At 36.7% G+C, this 18,731-nt stretch overlaps 1 protein-coding gene across 1 annotated transcript; it reads left to right on the top strand.

Moving 5' to 3' along the window:
* The first annotated feature begins 726 nt into the window (after nt 1–726).
* On the top strand, nt 727–18,465 carry swap70b (switching B cell complex subunit SWAP70b). Its single transcript, XM_016483175.1, has 12 exons — nt 727–1,013; nt 1,665–1,805; nt 5,211–5,384; nt 6,174–6,401; nt 7,879–8,025; nt 8,191–8,299; nt 10,516–10,697; nt 13,439–13,546; nt 14,186–14,352; nt 17,365–17,563; nt 17,708–17,804; nt 18,265–18,465. Exons 1-12 carry the CDS (start codon nt 855–857, stop codon nt 18,381–18,383), a joined length of 1,830 nt encoding a protein of 609 aa, XP_016338661.1. The 5' UTR covers nt 727–854; the 3' UTR covers nt 18,384–18,465.
* Nucleotides 18,466–18,731: the final 266 nt, after the last annotated feature.

Below are 18,731 nucleotides of genomic sequence, written 5' to 3'. Positions count from 1 at the left end.
ACATTTTTTTTTGCTCCGTCTAATCTTGTCAAATCTTGAATTTAACCAAGACAAACCATGCTTAACTGGAAGCAAATGATGATTTAAATGTACATATGACTTTCAAATCTCCAACCCTGTTTGTAGCATTAAAACAAGCTTTGTCCAGTTCATCTGATGTCCTTAGTTAATAATGTATAATTCTGATTTTTGTGTTACTTCAACTACATTGATAGGGTACTGTTTAGATTCTTTGGTCTTGGTAATCCTCAACTTCACTTTGTCTGTAAATACGTTCATTTGAATAAACCGTTTTCACCTAAACGCGCCTGGTTTGTTTTATATGAACTTTAATAGTATGTTATTTTTGAATGAGTGGATGGGTGGAGTCTTTTTTTTTTCGCTCAGTAGTTTGGGGTCCAGTCGTTTGATGCTTCACGCAGCCCGCCACCTCAACCTCAGTTAACTTGTATTTTAAACGATATTTGTGATTTAAATCTACAGTAAGGTGAAAAATGCATTCCTCTTTGTGGATGTACTGTCACATTATGACACTAAAGCGCTCAAACAGGTTACTGTTTCTGTGGTTAACCTCGAAAATGGGCACAACATCGGCGAACACAACTTCCAGTCGTTACTCATTTTGACTTGTAATCTACCTTTGCGGTTACTGAAACCTTTGTAAACACAGTTGAACACGAATATTGTCTAACAATCTTTTCGTTGTGGGAGGTTTATAATTCTCAGTCTGATAAATGCCTAATGATGTCATAGATTCCAGCCAAGTCCTTCAGCAGCACGCGCTCATCGCTGAGTGGTGCTCGAGCCGTTAGTTCTGGTTATAAGGTCATGTGACCGCTCTTTTGTAAAACCGCATGAGAAACCCGTTCACATCAAGTGCGACGCTAGTCAGTAGCGCAGAGACACTACCTCTGAAAATGGGACTAAGGGACGAGCTCCTCAAGGCAATATGGCATGCGTTCACAGCCCTGGATGTGGATAAAAGTGGGAAAGTGTCTAAGTCACAGCTGAAGGTTTGTTTTTGCCACCGAATTAACGTTCTTGTTCTTTTAAGTTTGGGCACTGGAGTGTAAACGCTGTTTCAGTGGCTCAGTGCAGGACATTCTTAGAGTTTAAGGACGTGTGAATCATAGTAGCCGCACTGAATGTAATTAATGTAAGAATGTTTCAAGTGACTTTTTTTTCTTTAGCATTTCAAACTAGTTTCGAAACTTCAAAACTTCTTCTGGTGTCTTGTTGTATGTAGTGTGTTACGGATGAGGTGTTGGATAATATATAACGGCAGCCTGAATAACTGCACACTTTTAGTTATTTTCTAATCCTTCCCAAAACGTTGAATTTGTTTAAAATGTGTCTTTAAATACATTCAGATGAAATGAAGGTGTTTTGGTTTGCAAATTAAATCAATATTTTGTCTAACCTCTTAAGTTATAAAGATGATAAGAATATATAAGGAATAGTTGTGTAATGTAATATCTGTATGCAGGTTCTTCCAAAAAAATATAATGAATACACACAAAATGATTGAGTGCTTTGATGAATTCTGCTAAAAAGAACTACTTCTACTTCTTTAAGCACTGATTTAGATGATGATTATTCAATTTGAATTTACATTAATGAATTATTATTGGATATGTTTTGGGGTTAAACTCGGTGTCTTTCAGGTGCTTTCCCATAACCTGTGCACAGTGATGAAGATCCCTCACGATCCTGCAGCTCTAGAGGAGCACTTTAGAGATGATGATGAAGGTCCTGTTTCCAATCAGGGATACATGCCTTACCTGAACAGGTTCATTCTGGACAAGGTGAGCACATTTGTCATTGTCCAAATAGGACTTTTCAGTTGTCAGGGTTTTGAGGATTGTGTCCTTTGTGTTGGGACAATATATTTTAAGTATTACTTAATATTTATATTAGTCTTTCTCTGGATAAAATGTATGTAGACTGCATTGACAGAGTGAAAACATGTTTTTGATGGCCATTCTTCTTATAAACAGCTTGTGGTTTTACATGCTGAGCTTTGCACTTTTTTATAAATGCTGTAATTCTTTTATGGATGTTCATTTTCTCATGTGAAAGTTTGTCATCCTCATGGTAAACTAACCCCAATTTGACTAAAACAACTGATGCATTTACTGTAGATCTATTGAAAGTAAATGTTAGATAACATAATGAAAGGCATCCGGGCATGAGAATTTGTTTCTTTTTGCAAGATAAATGATGTTGAAAGTAACATGGAAGAACTGCTTTCTTCGTAATTTCTCATTTTCTTGTGCAAAAAGGAAACAGAAGGAGGGAAGAGATTTCACAATACACCACAAAGCATTCAGTTCTGCTGTATATGAAAAAATAATTTGTTGCTGAAAGGTATTATAGGCAATGTTTAATTTTAGTGCTTAAAATTCCTACAATGGAAAGGCGAATTATACCCTTTGCTTATTTTATGTTTGTCTGAGGTCTCGTGTTTAACACACTTTGGGGATTTACATCACTAGCCATGTATTTTCAGCTTTCTCTGGTCACACTTGTATAGCTGTATGAGTGACCAAACACACACTCCACCCTGCTGCAAAGAGACCCGCCTTTCCCCTTTCTCTGCCTTCCACTTTGATTCTCAGGCAAGCAATTTAACTTGTGGTCAGTGGGAGAAAACAAGTTAAAGTGCTTAATTTGGTTTTACACTTATACATTCACACACATGCTAGTCATTGGCTTCTGTCTGAGACGGTACACTAACAGCTTAGTCACACATCTTACTTCTCGTTTTATGATGATGTATGATTTAGATTTTTGGGTAAATTATGCCCCACTTCTTTCTCACCCTTTCAGCCCTCTTGATTCCAGGAATGCATTGTCTGTAAAGTGCTCTGATGTCAAATGAGGAATAAAAGACATAGACCCACTCCACAAACACAATGCTATCAAAACGGGCTAGTGCTTTGTGACCCACTTCTTTTAGTACATAGTGTGGTTATGCTCCAGTATGACATGTTGTGACCACAGTATGATCAGGTTGAAAACGTGTTCGTTTCTCAGCTAGGTTTTACTTGAAACGATGGTTAGATGATGGTATTAACATGCCTAAATGACAAGAAACATACACTGTCTTTGAGGTCAGTGAGATTTATTTATTAATATTTATTAATAAAATTGTTTTATTCAGCAATGATGCATTAATTTGATTTTAAAAAGTACATGTTGTTAAAAAAACATCTTATCAAAGAATCCTGTATCAGTATCTATAAAAATATTTAACATCTGTTTTAAAAATATTTTTTGAAACGCAAATCAGCATATTACAATGACTTCTGAGGGTTCATGTGACATTAAAGAGTGGAGAAATGATGCTGAGCTTTGCCATCACTGGAATAAATGACATTTTAAAATATATTAAAATAGACAGCAGTCATTTTAAATTGTAATAATATTTCATATTATTTTTGATCAAATAAATGCAGCCTTGATGGGCATAAGAGACTTTTTTCAAAGACATTAAAAGTTTGAACAGTAGTGTACATTATTTAATGTACACTGTGTAGTCTACATAATGTAGTGTACATTATTGGCAAAGTGACACAGCTATCTAGAATGCTTGATTCTTATTGGTCAATCACAGCGTTTTACAGTTAAATAGGTTTGAATAATGACCACTAATGTGTATAATTGACCATTGTCCCAAGCAATTCATTTCCTGAATGTGCAAGTTTACTCAGCAGTGTCTTTCTCCTTGCATAATAAAATACTCAAATCAGCATTTTAAGTCCATTTATTTATTTTCCAAGTATCTGTGAAAAGTAGGATAATGGACAACTTCATCCCTTTCTTCTTTGTTATATTAAATAGTTGACTTTATGTGACTTCTAGCTCACAATATTCAGTGTCATTTGATTATACATGTAGATCCTCTATAGCTAGAAATTCGAGAAATGATTGCATTGACTAGCTGTCAGAGTCCATGAAGTCTTGCTCATCCCAAACACTTCCTACCGTAAAACGTAAGACTTTCTCACCCTCACGACCCCTCACAGTCAGAGAAACCATAAAGCAGTTATTCACAGGCGTGATAAAGTCTATTTATGAATGTGATGGAGCCCGAGCTCCACTGAATACAAATGAACAGCTTCATCTGGAGAAGAACAGAGGCTCCACTGGCCACTCAGGTCTCCACAAGGCCCCTATTGTGAGCCTCCCGGAGAAAGCCGGGGCGCGATGGGAGGTGCGTGTGCGAGCGAGGAATGAAATCTGGCACATATACTTGTAAAGAGGAGCTGCCATTTCAAAACAAACATACTTACACCACTGCAACCGAGACAACGCTTGAGTTGGTGGATTACAGTGACCGTTTCATGAGAGTTGTCTGGTCTCTTTTGTTGCACACATTGCTCCACCAGATGGAGGACTATAAATAGTGTTGGGCTATGAAAGTTCATTCGAGCAGTTCAGCTTCTTCTTGTGGTTTGGTTTTAAAGTATGAGTTCATAGCAGTGAATTAATTATAACTCGATTTAAGCCAGCCATAGGCTTAAGTTGTCATTTGCAGCCACAGATGAATTCTGCACGTTTTAAGTGCTTATGTCTGTATAAAATGTGGAATTCTGTTGAATTGATTGAAATGTGATTTTTTTTTTTCATTGGAGATGAAAGGATAAATTTCACAAAACATCTGAAAACCAAACATGCAACATTTTCAAACAACAGTCAGTAATATTCAGAGGCATTATATGCTTTATGGCTGTAATATGTTAGAGTAGACTAGCTTCCGTTAGCTTTTGACTTATTGTGTCCAACACACATTTAGTACTTTATAATTTGAATTTTGCCATTTGAAGACATAATTAAGTTTGGGTTAAGTTTGCTTTGCTAAAATGTTTTGCAGTTTTCCCAACAGAATGTTCAGCACTAGTCAGATGGGCACTGGATGCAAAACTGTGCCCAGAACGCTCCAAAAGTATCCATGGGAACTCTAGTTAAGTACTGGGGGGAAAACGTCTTATTTGCAGTGTTGTGTGTGCCTTGAATAGGTTTCAGGCCTTCTTTGCACTTGTAAACCAGAATCAGGACATTTTGTTCATTTTGATCTGTATATCAGATTTAATTAGTGTTGAGCCTTTCTAACATTTCATTTTTTTCTATTGTTGTTTGGCATCTCCCTATTGTTTTTGCATTTCTCAGTTCCATAAGGTCTCATGAGGACATTTTTTTTTCTGCAGGTCCAGGATAACTTTGACCGAATAGATTTTAACAGGATGTGCTGGACTCTGTGTGCCAGAAAAAACCTCAACAGAAACCACCTGCTTATCTCAGATGATGATGCATTTAAGATCTGGTGCATTTTCAACTTCCTCTCTGAGGATAGATATCCACTGGTCATGGTCTCAGAGGAGGTGAGGATAACTGTATTTTTGCAACAAATTTTGCAGCAAAATTTTACAAAAAGGAACATTTGCAAAGTGATCCAAACGTACATGCAACTATTCAGTAAATGTAGAAGCAGAGATTTGTTTTTATGATTTTCTGTGACTTTTCCAGTAGTTTGTGATTACTAGATAAAGATTTTTCTAAATGTAATTATGTAATTGGACACAAATAGCAGTTCCGTTCCGACAGCATATTTTAGAGCATAACAATAACAATTGGTATTCAAGAAAACTTTTTATTCATTACACATTCAAAATTCCTCTATATTTCCATAGATTTTTGGAAGCCCTGTAAAAAAAGAGAACGGCCTTTTTCAGAGCTCCTTTCATGATTAATAGTGTAGTTCCCATTTCTAATCTCCCATGATATTTTTATGTAAATAAGATTTTTTTTTATTCTTTGGTACTTCTGTTTTAAAAACTTCTGTTTAGTTCTTCCATTCTGGTTATGATTGTGATAAGTCTTTTAAAAAGGAAGTTGTTGGCTTGCTGTTATTATATGTGACTGTGATATCTTTCTGCTTAATAAAGAAGGAACTATATCAGGGTTATTATACTTACTCTTAGTGAAATCAAAGCAGTCCTTCAGTCATTATGTTTTTTTCTGAATATGCTGACTGTTGTTGCACAAGAATAACTAGCATCTAAAAACAAACATGCATTTGTTTTAGGGCCACGAAAATATGTGCAGTTTTCTTGTATTTAAAGATACCATAAATGATTGATATAATTATATGTTCATGCTCTCACCCTCAGATAGAGTACTTCCTTCGTAAGCTAACAGAAGCCATGGGTGGCAGTTGGATTGAGGAAAAGTTTGAAGAATACAAGCTCCAGCTGAGCAGCAAGCAGCAGTGTCTGAATGTGTGGGAGCTGATTGAGTTGGTGGGTATGGGACACTTCAGTAAGGGCATGGACCGCCAGACCCTCTCCATGGGCATTAATGAAGTGTTCCAGGAACTTATTCTGGATGTGCTCAAACAAGTAAGAGGAGTACGGCTCTAGTATAGTAGAAACTGTATACAGTACACATATACATACAGGGTCCAAAATGTACTTTTTTGCCATGCCTTCCAGTGGCATTCGAAATGAGAAAATCTACTGGCCATAAATACTTCTAATCAGCCGTCAAACTATGTTGTACTTATAAAAATGAAATTATTAGGCTGTTTTTTTCTAGCATATTTTTTACAACAAATATTGTTGTGACTCTCTCGTGATGAGCCAGTGTTCATCTCCGAGGGAACTTGTCACAAATGCTTTTTTTCCTCGTATTGTGATTTTGATGGCGTAAAAGAATATTCCGCATGACAGTACATTTTTCCTCTCATTGGGCATTTGGCAAGTGTTAATTTTGAACCCTGCATACATATGCACATTTTATTATTATATTATAGACAGTTGTGTTCATAAATTCACATACCCATTGCAGAAACAGTTTGATTGTAAATAAACACTTTATATAGGCCTAGTGAAATACAATTTAATATATTTATTATTTTCATGTATTTTAAAATATAATTTAGTTCTGTGATGACAGCTGACTGAATTTTTCAGCAGACATTTCAGTCTTCAATGTCACGCGATCCTTCAGAAATCATTCTAATATGCTCATTTGGTGATCAAGAAATATTTCTTATTATTATCAATGTTGGCAATAGTTGTGCTGCTTAATATTTTTGTGGAAACCAATACATAATATTTCCAGGCTTTGTTTTTTCCAAACTTTTGAATGGTAGTGTATATCAGATATTTAAGCATAATTTTATTAAATATGTTCAACAATGAGCAATAAGTATGTGAACATATGATCAGAATTGTATATTCTTTTCAGCTCATTCATTCAGCACGTTCTTTTTTTGAATGAACGAGGCAAATCTGGATTGATATAATCACTGTGTTTAATTGTGCTGGTTGTTGTCAAACCTGTTACAATTCCATTTCCTCATGTTTAAGAAAGTAGGTCACACCTGGAATGTTAATGTCTTAACCAGCATGTAGCCTATGCAATATGCATCTGCTAATAATGACCTTTAGTAGACTGACTTCAGCCTGTTTGTATGTTTTTGAGATCTGAGTGTACAATGCAGTGTGAACAAAGTACACTGACATCAGTGTTGTTTTCTGCTTTGACTATGAATGAGAAAGAGAGATTGTTGCCAAGGCCAGCTGTGCAGCCACAGTCAGGATCAGATACAGATTAACTAAATCATAGAAAACTGGTGCTTAAACAGGATGCAATACTTATATAACGTGAAATGCACATTTAGCCTTAACGAGGCCTTAGGAAAAAATAATATGTGAGTCAGCATGCAGGATCCAGACTTTTAGCAATTTTAGCAGTGTGACTCATAGAGATAATTTGAGGAGCAGGACTCACCCTTGTTTCCACTTGTTGGCTCCACCAGCAGGAAACTGTCAACTGAACTGCAATGTGACTTGTTCCTTTGACCTGTTCCAGGGTTACATGATGAAAAAGGGCCACAAAAGGAAGAACTGGACTGAACGGTGGTTCCTGTTGAAGCCCAACTTAATATCATACTATGTCAGTGAAGACCTTACAGAGAAGAAAGGAGACATACTACTAGATGGAAACTGTTGTGTTGAGGTATAAGGGCTCATCAAAGAATGATTTTCCGTAATGATTTATTCTAAATGTTGTGTCAGCTTGGTTTTTACTGTAACACTAATGTGTCATATTTATGGTGACTTCATTCTCATGGATACATTTCCTTTTCCTCTTATTGTGATGACCTCACGCATTCCTGTGCAGTCCTTACCTGATAAGGAGGGGAAGAAGTGCCTTTTCTACGTCAAGTGTTCAGACAAAAGCTTTGAAGTCAGTGCCTCCGATAAAAAGAAAAAACAAGAGTGGATTCAAGGTGAGATTTGAATCATCCCGATGATTCATTCTATTGTGTCTTTCACAGAAAAAAATAGAGACTGCCAGTCAAATGTTTGGTCACACTGAATTTACATTTATTCATTTTAATTGAATTTTATTTTATGAATTCAAACATTTTTATTTAAATGTTCATGTTTAAATTGCTTAAAATTATCAAACATTATGCCAGCTCATGAATTTCTTTATAAAAATTCCAGCACACATTCAGTGTTTTAGCAAGGCGACTTTTAAGGAAACTCAGATATAACACATTTTAAATAATTTGCAAACTTCCATTTGTCATTTCATAATTTTGATGACATCAATTTTTTTTAATCATTATTAATGAGTTTTAGGACAATATTACAAAGAAGAAAACAGCAGAACAAAAGACAAGAGCTATATAATAATACAATAGATAAATTATAATAAATAAATAAATAAAGTTTTCAAAAAGTTGTAAATAAAAGTGTGGCATAGCAAGACAATGAAAATGCACAATCAGTATGATACAATAGAATTTCACAAAAAAATTGCTAGAACTTAAGCCCTATTCGCATGGGATTAGTGTTACCTGGTGACCTCTAGTCATTTGTAATAATTGCGGAGGTTGTCTGTGATCTTAATCCCGTGCGAATCGGCCATGTCTGAAATTTGTAAAGTAAAAATTGTCCTGCAAATAACCTACCATATTTCGCCGAACACCGAAGTCCTGTGATAATATTAGTCCCGTGCGAATCTGCATCTCTGTAATTTGGCGGGGTCATATATAATTTTTTTAAGGTTTTTGTTTCCTGTGTGCCTTTTTATCCATCTTTTGTGAAGAATGGAGGCTGCATTGGAGTGTTTTGATAGTATTTTGGGTGCTGGGTCATACTGCTATACAGGGGCGGTTCTATGACTTGACCACAGGGGGGCTGAGCCCTCAGACAGACCACTAGATACAAAGATACAAATTACCTAAATTAATTGAAGTAAATATACACAAATATCCATTAAAGCTACAGAAGTTACTTAATTAAGAGCAGCGAGTGATTCTCTCTTTTTCTTTTTTTGTTTGATTAACATTATTAACATAAGAAATGCACAGGTCCATTATATTAATGCACATCCGATATTTTCTTAACTATTTACGTTCACTTAAGACGTAACCAACTGTTTTTACGTCAATACTCGTCAAGACAGCCATTCAGACATAATTTGTACGAATTTGCTCAAGACGTGAAAAAGAACTCCGTTTGGTATTTGCTTGATGTCTGAGAGAAGGTTTTCTGTGTGTGCACGCTTCAGGTGTGCGCGCGCACAGAGACGATCTATGACAGCGTGTGAGTACAGCATTGATATATCTTTCGTGCCGTCTTGTGCTTGAATAACTTAAAATCACTTAAATGTTTAAACCGACAAGCCTTAAAACACATGAGAATGATAAACTTTCTTGAGGAAGCAGCAGGCCTGATCGTTCAGATAGTATTAGGGGGACTGAGAAGACAGATAGGGGGGCTGAAGCCCACCTAAAAAGGGTCTAGAACCGCCCATCGCTATACACCATACAACTATACAATTTGCAGAAAGAGAAATCTGAAAACCATCAGAAGAGCGAAAACAAAAAGAATGATTAGATGGAGATAGATGACATAGCAGCATGCAGTAAGAAACATTTATATCTGGAAGTTAAGTCTGTAAATTCGAGTGAAATCACAAGGCTTCGCTTATCCCGTGCGAATGCGCCACACGAAACTCAGATGTGGGGGGTGTCATTTCTAAATCACACGAGGTCCCCAGATAATACTAATCCCGTGCGAATAGGGCTTAAGCTTCAGTCTACATCTGACAATGAAACATGTTCCCCAACATATTGCTTGAAAGGGCCCCAAGCTTTATTAAACTGGTTAGATGAGCCTCTTATAGAATATTTGAACTTTAGAAAAAAGAGAACATCACAAATCCATTGTGTTGGAGTTGGATTGATGATGTCAATTCTATATTAATTTTGACTGTGGTTAAAAGTTTTTGAAAATATTAAGGAACATTTGTCAAAATGAATGACAGGCGATATAAATTTTAAGTCTCTTATGCATAATATAATTATTTAAATTAACCATTTTCTATTTGAATTAGAATTTTTTACCCAGTGTTTAGTACTGTATATATACTGCATGTATTGCATTATGTTCATATTAAATTATATAACTTCTATCCTTTATGCACACTCAGGTATTCAGACTTGTATCACACTCCTGAAGGTGGGACGTCCAGCTCCACACCACGAGGCACGGCAGAAACGACGAGAGTTACGACAGAAACAACAGGCTGAGCAGGAAGAACTGGAGCTGAGGATGAGAGAGCTGCAGACGGCCAATGAGAACAAACAGAGAGAGCTGGAGGCCATGAGGAAGGTCTGTAATGTTCTACAACAACAGCTGCTGAGCTTCCAATCGCCCTGTGTTTCTAGCAACTCGCATAAACATAGGGGTGCACGATTAATCGAATGTGATTGCCATGCACATCTCGTCAGTAAAGCCGGTTCTGTGATTAGTAGTAAATCTCCATCACGATGGAGCGGCATTTACTACACAGAGCCATTGTTCACTGACAAGCTACGCAATATCGCGTTCATAATCGCAGATGAATCGCCTACGATTATGAACGCGATATTGTGAAACATGCGATAAATCGTGCAGCTCTACACAAACATCTCTCTCCCAGTACCTTTACTGGAAATTGGATGGTTTGTCACATTGTTCCTTCTACGTTTTAATATACAGAATATGGCTGTTATTTGGTGATGAAAAAACAATCCATTCAAGATGTCTCCATGTCAGGAATTGCAGATTGTTGGACTTGTTGGACTTGAAAGACTAGTATTTAGTCATGCATGTGGAAATGGCAACACAGCATTTTACGATTAAAAAGAAAAGATAAAGTGCTGTTGGTATTGGAAAAAAACTACAAACATACCCCCTGCTCTGCAGTTTAATGAGTGAAACAGGAACTGTCTGTCGCCACACTGACCATTCAAGAAACAGTGTTTCCCCAGGAACCCATGGTGGCTCTTTGTAATCTCTCTCTGCTATTCATGAATTCTGATTTCACTGAAACTCTCATCTTTGATTTCAAGTACCACCTTCCCTATTCAAGCCCTCTACAGAAACCTGTCAGCAGAAGTTGTTTCATCCTAAACGGCCAGTAGTGAAGCTAGAATTAGTTTAGCTCAAGTGTGTGGTTTCACACCCTATATCGAGATGTGGATTGAGCATGTATGTGTGAGAGTTAGGGGCTGGGTGAGGAATGTGGTTTTGCATTTAACCCTTCTTAACCTTCTTTCATCTAATTTCTCATTATACTGATTATCTTTTCCGGTTGAGTGTTTTAATATTGTTAAATCAGAGTTTAGCCAGGCTTATCCCCAATGAGTTTTGTCATCGGCAAGTGGATGTAAATCAGTAAGATAAGCATGACTGTGTTACAGATTCAGCACATTGGTTAATCTACAAAGACTTGTGAGATCTTAATGGTCAGCACTCAAAGTGTGCAGGAAAGGGATTTGTCTGTCATTTTTCTTCATGTATAGACTTTACACTATACTAAATTAAATGTTTGGCATAGAATATAAACCATACTTAAGACTGATTTCTTCAACTAGCTATATGCAACAATAACCAAAACAAACAATTTAAAAAAAAAAAAAAAAAAAACTTTACTGAATGCGTTTTTCATCACTTTATATAAAAAAATGTTAATGTTTAAAACATTATATATACATAAAAAACATTAAACATGTTTAATTACTTAAATGTGGTTTATATAAATATAAAAACACATTTAAACATATTTAGTCGAGCAAAATATAAAATATTTTACTTTAGGTCTATAAATTCAGACAAATCAAAAACACATTTAAACAGTGTTTTATATATTACTATGCCTGCATTTATAGACTTTAATACTACATTACATTTTGACGTACAAACATAAACCAGTAATTAAGACTTGATTCTTTGACTAGATATCTGTTTATAGCAATATGCTATAATAAACAAGTTAAAATCATTCAAATAAAACAAAAATATGCATGACTAAATTTGTGTTTCATTGTCTTATATTTTAAACGTTTAAAAAAATATCAATGTTAAAATAGATTAAAAACTTGTGTGAATTTCTGTACAAATTGAAATTGAATTGGATGAATTGGACTGAATAGTTCAGGAAAAGCAACAAAAATGTCTGAAAACCATTTATAAGCATAAAATATTGTCATAAAAATAAAACAATAATTAAAAGACTTGAATCTTTGACCATTTAAAAGAGTAGGCCATAAAAACCACAAATAAACTGCTAAGTCTAACAGCTGACTAGAGTAAATTACACAAAACACAATATTCTCTGATAGAAAACCCGTCTGACACAGTACATATAGTGTTAACTGGGAACAATCATTTGATTTACGCTGATGACAAGTTCTCATTGTCTGATCTAATTGTGTCTGAACTGTTGTCTGCATGGAGAACAGTCCAGCATTGATGTGCCAGTGCCTCTCCCCCGTCCTCTAATACATAGCAGGACAATAGGTGCCTGGGGAGAGAGCTAGAGAGGGCCGTTCCAAACTCTGAGGAGTTCATACTGAAACAATACCTGCCCTGTCACTCAGCACGGCCAGCTGGGATCTCACACTGACCTGCCATCTGACCACAACCATACAGAAAGTGATTGACGGGTGAGATTGTGGTCAGCTGTGTTAACGGAGGATACTGTTGTCGTTCATTTGTATTTAACTTAAACATCATGTGGTTTCTAATTAAAACCTGTTGTGTTAAAAGGAAAAAATGTATCATATATAGACAAAGTGTGATTTTTAAAAAACAATTTTTTACGCACTGTGTAAAAGGTTTATGGGTGTGACGGATGTGTCAGGTTTAGTAGTGTTTTTTTGTGTTTGGAAAGGCCCCTGCTGTGTTGAAGTTTGCATATCAAGTTTTATTGGCTGTAATCTAGATGGTTTAAACGCTTGCATTCTGGGTAGTGATATTATGACCCAATGGGGCTTGTTTCCTCCATTTATAGCCAGCTCTTTAAATCCAGTTCAACATGATGTGTATCTGATTTCTTTACAAATGAAGAGTGTCTTTGTGTTGCACAGAAACTGGAGGAGGCCGCAGCCAATGCAGCAGAAGAAGAACGCAGACGTCTGCAGACCCAGAGCGAGCTGCAGGATCTTTACCGGGTGGAAATGGAGAAAGAGAAAATGGTAGTAGCTTGCTCTTTAAACTTGGTTGGTGACTGTTTGGCTAGCATATTGTTAACATGGCTTTTAGCACTGACTCTTCTATGCCCTTTGATATCATGTACCTAGAGAGGTTATACAGACCAATGAGGTGCTGGATTACTTTAGCTCCACAGGTCCATATTTGGAATATTACAGGAAGTATGCTACAGCATAAGTTCTGCTTTCTACAGTTATAACTGGAAACATGGAAGCACAAAATTCGAACGCAGTGTCACATAAAACCAAGCAGTCTGCACTGATATTTTTTTTAAAGGGATAGTTACTTAAAAATGAAATTTAATAATAATAATTCATTACATTTATATAGCGCTTTTCTAGGCACTCAAAGCACTTTACATTGTCAGGGGGTATCTCCTCATCCACCACCAGTGTGCAGCATCCACCAATTATTTGTCATAATTAATCAGTCTAATGTTGTTCCAGACCTAACTTTACTCTCTTCTGTGGAACACAAAGATATTTTTTTTTTTTTGTGTCCAATGAAAGTCAATGGGGTCCAATATTCTTTTGACAGCTGAAACATTCTTTTAAATATCTTCTTTTGTGTTTTGCAGAATAAAGAAAGTAAAAAAATATTATATAATTGTACGCGTGTTTTAGGTGCGGCAGCAAATGGAGGAACAGGTGGCTCAAAAGTCCAGTGAGTTAGAGCAGTACCTGCAGCGCGTACGAGAGCTGGAGAACATGTACCACCGTTTAGAAGAAGCACTGGAGGAAGAAAGACAGGCCAGACAAGACGAGGAAACTGTCAGAAAACTACAGGCCAGGTATATATATTTAAATCATGACAACTCTCTGAATGGTTTTAGCATGTTAATGGATATGACAATGTATTTGGTGTTGGCTCACTAGATCTTCTATGTATGCTTCTATGCATTCTATGATGGCTGTTGTTTATTTATTATTATTATTATTCAATAAATAACATTTTATATAAATAATAGTAGTATTTAACTACAGTATTTAGTATTGAGAAATGGTGCATGTTCGTGATGGTGATTAGTTACATTGTTCCAAAATTAGATGGCAACAACAAGATACTGTTTTTATGAGCGAGTCTGCAGTAAAGACTTTCATATTGAAAAAATGACTGAAAAAGGGTTGTAAACAAGTTATTTTTACTTTCAACAACAGCTTGTAAGACGCACCCAACAGTTCTAAAGTGACGTTTTTGAATTAGTAACGGAAGCATGTGCTCAGCTGTTAAACTGTCATATCCAATCCATCACCTTTACCCTCAGCTTCTTTAGCAAGACAGTGGTCATCTTGGAGGTGTGTTTGGGGTCGTTATCATGTTCGAATACTGCCCTGCGGCCCAGTCTCCGAAGGGAGGGGATCATGGTGAGAGCAATAACACCAAATTTAACACACCTGCTCCCCATTCACACCTGAGACCTTGTAACACTGAGTCACATGACACCAGGGAGAGAAAATGGCTAATTGGGCCCAATTTGGACATTTTCACTTAGGGGTGTACTCACTTTTGTGGCCAGCGGTTTAGACATTAATGGCTGTGTGTTGAGTTATTTTGAGGGGACAGCAAATTTACACTGTTATACAAGCTGTACACTCACTACTTTACATTGTAGCAAAGTGTCATTTCTTCAGTGTTGTCACATGAAAAGATATAATAAAATATTTACAAAAATGTGAGGGGTATACTCACTTATGTGAGATACTGTATATATGTGTAAGCGACACAAGCATACGGAAAACAAAGGTAGCCTAAAAAGAAAATCTTCTGAATGTTCAAATTGTTTCCTCCTTTTTCCTGATGTTTGCTATTTACATTTTTATATAAAAATGTTTTAAACGTTCTTTTTTTTTTATTTACCACATTTTTTATTTATCTTCAACATTGTCTATGACCAAAAATGTAAGATATGTTTTTTAGTGGACTTTCAAAATTTGCTTTGCTTGAGTAAGCATGAAAATATACAGTTACAATGTTTTTTTCATTTGATTTAGTCAAATTATTTTTTGCATCAAACACAATGTGATTTTCGGTAATCGAGAACTGGCAGCAAAGACGTATTTTTCTGCTTGGGCGAGTGCTTCGTGGACAGCTTACCTCGCGCATGTTTTTTTCATTTGATTTAGTCAAGTAATTTTTGCATCAAACACAATGTGATTTTCGGTAATCGAGAACTGGCAGCAAAGACGTATTTTTCTGCTTGGGCGAGTGCTTCGTGGACAGCTTACCTCGCGCATGTTTTTTTCATTTGATTTAGTCAAGTAATTTTTGCATCAAACACAATGTGATTTTCGGTAATCGAGAACTGGCAGCAACGACGTATTTTTCTGCTTGGGCGAGCGCTTCGTGGACAGCTTACCTCGCGCATGAAATCAGCCACATGCCAGCAAACCGAGATATTCCTCACTGCAGAACACAAGATCCAGGGGGCGTGGTTGGATCCAGATCCAACTCTTCCCACCTTACATATACCTAAACCTACCTGTCTCCACCCCTAAACCTACCAATCTCCACCCCCTAGATGTGGATCCAACCACACCCCCTGGATCTAGTGTTCTGCAGTGAGGGGCTACTGAGCAAACCACTGAGAACGCGCAACAATCATGACGAGTCACAGCAACAGAGCGGAGGCGCTAAAGCTGCTGTGAATCCGCTTGCCTGGAACTGATGTAGATTCACAGAAAATTACCGTTGTTTGTCAAATAAATAATTTTACGTACTTATTCCCAACACTTTATTAAGCTTTAAGTTACATCTCAAATGACAAGGGATCAACTTATAATCATGTTTATATTAATTAGCCTGTGAAATCATTCTCTCAGATGGCCTGGGTATGCGGAGCATTCGCAGCTTATATGGACGGAACGCCACTGATATATTATGCTAATATTCAGCCATTAAATAGCCTTTAAATGCACGTGAATTATTAAACTGAATGTGTTAACAAGGTCATGCTGTCTGTAATGATCATGACCCAGTCTGTCTCTAGCAAGCCTGTTTGTTCAGGTCCTCACCGTAGTGTAGTGTATGTGAGAATAAGGTTTAAGCTGTAGTCTAATCTGGACAGCAGTGGCAAAGCAACATATTATTATACTATAGACACACAGTTACGGCACAACAAAACTTTCCGAGTAAGGTCATGTGACACCTGGAACGGGGCAACCGACAAAAGGCTGTCCATTTCCTTGTAAGGTGGGAAATTCGAGTAGCGTCACAAACACATGAGGATGTCTAAGATGTCTGCTCAAGTCTGCAGTTCCTATTCCCTGTCTCACCCCACGAAACCCAGCTCTCTTCCTGTACTTGTGCTGACCCATCGCCAGCTCATCACTTTACCCAAACTCACACAAAATGGCACAATCAGCTCTATTACCAGCATGTAAATTCCACTTTATATGGCTTCTATTGGCTCGCAAATGCCATTCAGCCACTGTTTAAAAAAATAAAATAATTAAATATATATACACACACACACACACACACATTTTTATATAGATGTATTTGCTTTATAGAGTTTATTTTAGGTCCCCTGTGAATTTATACAAGGTAAAAAGTATCTTAAATTTATTTCACATTGCATAACCTTGGTACTTGCGCTACTAGCTCATCCACACAGTGACAATTTAGGCTTTTGTTTGAGGCACCTACTGTAACACAAGATCTTGCGACATTTCCTTCTGCTACTTTTCTGTCTGTCTCTCTACTGCCTGTCTAATAAAGATCTAAAAAGCTTGTAAAAAAGAAAATGTCATATCATTTGACAATGTTTTTTAAATGTGAGCATGTGCATCTGTGTCTGCTGCAGGCTGCTGGAGGAGGAGGTATCCAAGCGTGCAGAGCTGGAGCAGATACACCTGTATCAACAGCAGACCATTTCCCAGACACAGGCGGAGAAACAGGAGCTGGAACGAGAGCGGCTGGCGAAGGAGAGCGCTTTGCAGTCTGCCATGCAGCAGCTGCAGCAGCTGGAGGCTGACAGATGGGGTGCACTGGAGCAATATGAGGTAAGATGCTAGAATAACAGCTGGAGGCTAGTTGAGATCTTCGTTGCTCGGTATAGATTGCCATCTAGTGGCTGAATAGAGCAATGTGCGCAGTCTTATATATCGCTACCTCTGATGGTGAGATTGGATGTTTTATGTGAACAGGAGGTGATGAAGAAACTAGCAGATGCTGCTAATAACACAAAGAGCTGGAAGGACAAGGTGGCTCATCATGAAGGACTCATACGGCTCATTCAGCCAGGTGACCTACTCTTCTCTACTCTTTAATTATTTTTAAGAATGCAAAGTTTTATTTTTTTATTTAAGCACTTTTATTTAACATTTATTTACCAGCATCTAATCTTTTCACAAATGACTGCCATTTATATGTTATGCTTTATTTACATAATTCATAATAAAATCTAATAAAATGAAACAATGCATCTCTATGAACCCATTTACACCAAATCTGAAAAATCATTCTGCAATGATCATTCTGCAAAAATCATTTTTTAAATAAAAAATAACAACAAATTATTATTATTATTATTATTATTACTATTGAATGAACATCCAGCAGCATTAAAAATGCAGTTGACTGAATTAATGATTCATTTCTTATGCTCATATTATTCTAATTTCGTGATTATGTTTGGATAAAAGTGTCTGCTGAATGAATTAATATCCATACCTTATTCATCTTGTATGTTTTGTCTTTTCAGGTCCCAAATATCCTCAGAAAATCACAAACTGGGGACCTGCAGCTTTCACAGAGACAGAACTGAGTCTGAGAGAGAAAGACTGGCAGGAAAAGAAAAACAGGCCTCCTACACCCCAGTAGTGTGTCCAGTCTTTAGATCTGCTGTCCTGTTAATACACGTTACTGTAGATAGAGTCACTAGTGAAGTGTGTGTGTGTGTGTGTATATACAGTGGGTACGGAAAGTATTCAGACCCCCTTAAATTTTTCACTCTTTGTTATATTGCAGCCATTTGCTAAAATCATTTAAGTTATTTTTTTTTCCTCATTAATGTACACACAGCACCCCATATTGACAGAAAAACACAGAATCGTTGACATTTTTGCAGATTTATTAAAAAAGAAAAACTGAAATATCACATGGTCCTAAGTATTCAGACCCTTTGCTCAGTATTTAGTAGAAGCACCCTTTTGATCTAATACAGCCATG

The sequence above is a fragment of the Sinocyclocheilus anshuiensis genome, unplaced genomic scaffold (assembly GCF_001515605.1).
Source record: "Sinocyclocheilus anshuiensis isolate Anshui unplaced genomic scaffold, SAMN03320099.WGS_v1.1 scaffold481, whole genome shotgun sequence".
Lineage (NCBI taxonomy): Eukaryota > Metazoa > Chordata > Actinopteri > Cypriniformes > Cyprinidae > Sinocyclocheilus > Sinocyclocheilus anshuiensis.
The sequence above is the reverse complement of the archived record's forward strand: the minus strand, read 5'-3'. Positions and strand labels throughout refer to the sequence as shown.